Genomic DNA, 3,932 nt, shown 5'->3' with positions numbered 1-3,932 from the left:
AGCATCTCGCGTATGCCGCGTCGAATGAAAATACAGAGTAACTCGTACTACCAGCCTACTCTCTTTGATCGGGAGAATTTACAAGCAGCTACCAAGGAAACTCTTCCGTCACCGATTCAACTTATTGCATGGAGTTAAACCCGTATACAGCACTGGCCGTTGATGTCTTGTCAGGCGCCAGCACATCCCCTGTGGCCCTGTCCATCCTCAACAGGGTCACATACCACTACCAGATTCAGATGGCCACCATGTACGGCTTCGCCGACGCCGGCTCCACCATCGTCGAGAAGGCCCGCACGGCTGTGCTCGCACAATACTGCGCCATTGCCAGCCAGCTCCGCAAGTGTCCCGGCAACGCGCCGGTGTGGGGTCCTGAACAACCGTAGCGTGCGTGCGCTCCTCCGGTCCTGAACAAAGTCCGCGGCTGTCCGCAGCATGGAAGGAGGGAAGCTGGTGCCTGGTGGCAGACTGTGCTCCTGGTACGTGAAGAAAACGGCAAGCGCGAGTTCCTCTGCTCTGCGTTGTGCTCATCGCCAGCAACACCAGCGTCCAGCACCCAGTCGACTATCGAATCCCGCCATCCGCCGCGTCCGGAGCTGGCCTCCACTCCGGATCTGCCGTCCCCATCAACACAAGCCGCCGCACCCTCCTGGTCGCCAGTGCCGATATACAACCGCCACCGACATAGTCTCCCTCGACCCCTGCTTCGATCACAGCCCCGGCCCCTTCCTGCCTGCCTCTATGTGGTGTGTTCGTCGCCGGCAGCATAAGCACCCCGCTGACCGTTGAATTCCGCCATCCGTGGCGTCCGGATTGGCCCCTCCCTGCCTCTATGTGGCATTTTCTTTCTTTTCCGAATGGGTTTTATTGGGTCTCTCTTGGCTGATTTTATTTAAAGAAGCGATATATAGAACTAATAGAAATCGAATCTCATGCCGTCATAGTGCCAATATAGTGCGGCTGGCTACTTCCACATATATGGAAGCCGAAGTTTGGAGTTTGATTCACAATTGGATTGGATTAGTTTTTTTTTCCCGCCCTGATGGTGCCAGGAGCCGACCATCAGAAATCGTTTTCCCATCTTGACGATGTGGCCAGGTGGCGTGTGGAACTTCAGGTTGAGGCCCAGCCGGTTGACTATCTTGACTAAATTTTCTGAGCGCACGAACAACAAATACAAATTCCATGAAAATAGTACCACCTCGTTTATATTACGATTTTGTCTATACGAATCGTAAAAGCGTATTATAACTGGGCGGAAGCGTATTATGACGGTGAACCCACGGAGTCAATCCGTGCTTTATTATTATAGGGATAGGGATAGATATAATGCACCGTAAATTTCCCTTTTTAAAATGTAAAATACCATTTGCGAAACTTTTTGTGGAATTCACCCTAAATGGTATAACTTTACATGGTAGGGTTGACAAAATATTTTTCAGTTACTTTATCCATGGCAGTAGCTTCTCTGTACAGTTCCAGCGCTTCCTCCATTGTATTGGCGTTTGATAAATGCCACAATCTTCTCTTGGGGTGAGGATGATCAGCTTCCAGGATCTCTCTCCGTAGAGTATAATCTCCTACGATCTCGGTTGCCTTCCCAATGAATGCAAGGGCATTGAGTGGATGGAAACCAGCAGCACCAAGTAGTAAGGTTCCAATGCGATCTGCCTCTATCTCCTTACTACGTACATAAGAGACAATCATGAAGAGATTCTAATTAACATGAGATACTTGCATGTGCTTCATATTAAACAAAGTAAGAAATTTCACTCTGCAAAAGAGTTCCCATGGGGGGGGGGGGGGGGGGGGGGGGGTGTGTTACCATACTAGTAAGGCTGAACTCACGAAGTTCGATGTGGTGAGGGTCGGCTTAATTACCATACTAGTAAGGCTAATACGGTATTTAGATTAAAAATACATGAAATATACGATACAAAAATTATATCACTAGAAACTCTTATCAAATACGAATCTAACTGTATGCTTTGTGTAACACATATGTCATATACTTGGTCAATGCTTACAAATTTGACCCGAGACAAAAGTAATATACAAAGTAAATAAAAACAGAGAGAGTATTTCACATGAAAACAAGGATTGGCCACAGATCAGTCATTTTACAAACATATCATTATGTATTAAATCATCAATATGAACAATTAATGTGACATCTATCTAGAAGAAAAAAAAGTGAAGCGGCTATTATACATACCGATGTAAGAACCTCCGACGAAGGATTGCCGGTAACCACAGCCTGCTCATGATATCCGCCTGGTGCCTTGCAATGAGGTGCCCAACCTAAGCAAAAATGAGCGACAACAACGTACGTCGTTAGATTGAATCCACTTGCTAGGAAGTAGGAACGCCCTAACCCAGCATTGCACTACGTATTAGTACATAGCCTTAAACCCTAGGGTACGTACCTCATGTGCAAGAGCGAAGGCGATCTCGCCGTCGGTCTTATACCAGTCAAGCAGTCCGGTGAAGACTATAATCTTGCCACCGGGCGCGGACCCTGCAGTGGCGTTATCATGCCTGGCGAGTACCAGCTCCCAGCTGCCGTTGAGGCCATGGAGGTGCCTCGTGTGTGGCTGCGGTGCCCACGGCGTGTTTCCTTTCCGAGTAACACGGAGCATGGGGGCGTCGCGGCTGTTGTAGACGCCCAGGCCACGGTTGGCGGCGTGGATGATTCTCTCGGCGATGCGACGGACGCGGACGCTATCCGGATGGCATGGGTCGACCGTCTTATGCCTGTGCTTGGCCATCTCCTCGGCGAAAAGGGACTCGCCGAGGTCGCGCTCCTCCTTGGGAGACAGGACGACCAGGTGGGAGCGGTTGGTGCAGGGCACGACCTCGCGGTCGCATGTGGCCATCACCGCGGCGCTCAAGCCGATCGCCGTCGCCGCGGCGACCTTCCAAGGGTCGTGGTACCAACGGAACTGCCGACGAAGCACAGTCGACGCTGGGTGACGGAGTAGAGCAGGCGTGACGCGGGAGGCAGAAGAGTACCAGCGAAGCAGGCGCTGCGGGGCGGCCGGAGCTCTGCAGCGGCGGAGCATCTGGGAGAGCGAGCACCACAAACGGCTCATGGTCGGTCGATAATACCTGGTTCTTATGGGAATTTGCAGGCGGTTCTATCGATCGAGTAGGAGGCTCTTCGCCTTTCGTGTTTGAAAGTAGTTTAGTCTGGTCGATCCTAGCTACGTACTTATATTATACTACTATATATAACAGGCTAACGGTGTGGCCTGTCGCGACTCGGAGCCCGGTGGGTGGGTGGCTGGACGAGTCGGACTGCCCGGCGGCCCGGCCGTATCCAGACGTTGTTCTCGTCATCGCAACAATGATAGTGTTGCAGAAATACTTTACCATAAATACTATGTTGCAGAAATCATTTGCAATATAGATGATCTTGTAGATTTTTTTCCTTCATTATTTTTTGCAACATGGGTGCTGTTGCGGGAAAAATTTGCAACACAAACAATGTTGCAGAGAATATTTGAGTTTTTTTCATCTTTATCTTTTGCAACATGACTGTTGTTGCGGAAGAAATTTTTGCAACACACATAATGTTACAGAAGAGAGACACAAGGGACACTCATACCCGCGTCACACAGAGAAGACGACACATCACTCGCATGCGATCCACCGGCTGAAGGTAAGCATTTCCCAAATAAAAAATACATCTATAGGTCGTATCAAATAGTGGTCGATCGGGGCCTGCGCTAGCTAGCTCAAACCGAAATGTGGCCTAGCTCTTGCTCTATGTTTTCCGACAGAAACGCAGCACTGCTACAAGGGAAGAAAACGGACGAAATTTCCAAAATTTCAAAGGTGAACGAAATATTTGTGGTACGTGCTGGAAAATTTAGCATTTTTTGATTAATCTATTCCACGAGTAGATAATAAATATGACAATCATAGTATGA

At 49.2% G+C, this 3,932-nt stretch overlaps 1 protein-coding gene across 1 annotated transcript; it reads right to left on the bottom strand.

Moving 5' to 3' along the window:
* Positions 1–1,410: 1,410 nt before the first annotated feature.
* LOC147967666 (mitochondrial metalloendopeptidase OMA1-like) lies at positions 1,411–3,092 on the bottom strand. The gene is made up of 3 exons (XM_087522498.1): positions 2,427–3,092; positions 2,216–2,301; positions 1,411–1,684 (listed from the first exon to the last, which is right to left on the bottom strand). The coding sequence occupies exons 1-3, from the start codon at positions 3,090–3,092 to the stop codon at positions 1,411–1,413; spliced, it is 1,026 nt and encodes a 341-aa protein (XP_087378624.1).
* Between the last annotated feature and the right edge of the window lie 840 nt (positions 3,093–3,932).

Source organism: Triticum urartu, chromosome 5A (assembly GCF_056163025.1).
Source record: "Triticum urartu cultivar PI428250 chromosome 5A, HENAU_Tu73, whole genome shotgun sequence".
Classification (NCBI taxonomy): domain Eukaryota; kingdom Viridiplantae; phylum Streptophyta; class Magnoliopsida; order Poales; family Poaceae; genus Triticum; species Triticum urartu.
This window is presented reverse-complemented; position numbering and strand designations above follow the sequence as displayed.

Excerpts from the sequence above, each read along its gene's own strand:
- LOC147967666 (XM_087522498.1), bottom strand. The coding sequence starts at position 3,092 with ATGAGCCGTTTGTGGTGCTCGCTCTCCCAGATGCTCCGCCGCTGCAGA. Across the intron at positions 2,302-2,426 it reads CCTTCGCTCTTGCACATGAG|GTTGGGCACCTCATTGCAAG; the intron begins GTACGTACCCTA and ends ATTTTTGCTTAG. Across the intron at positions 1,685-2,215 it reads CGTCGGAGGTTCTTACATCG|TAAGGAGATAGAGGCAGATC; the intron begins GTATGTATAATA and ends TTATGTACGTAG.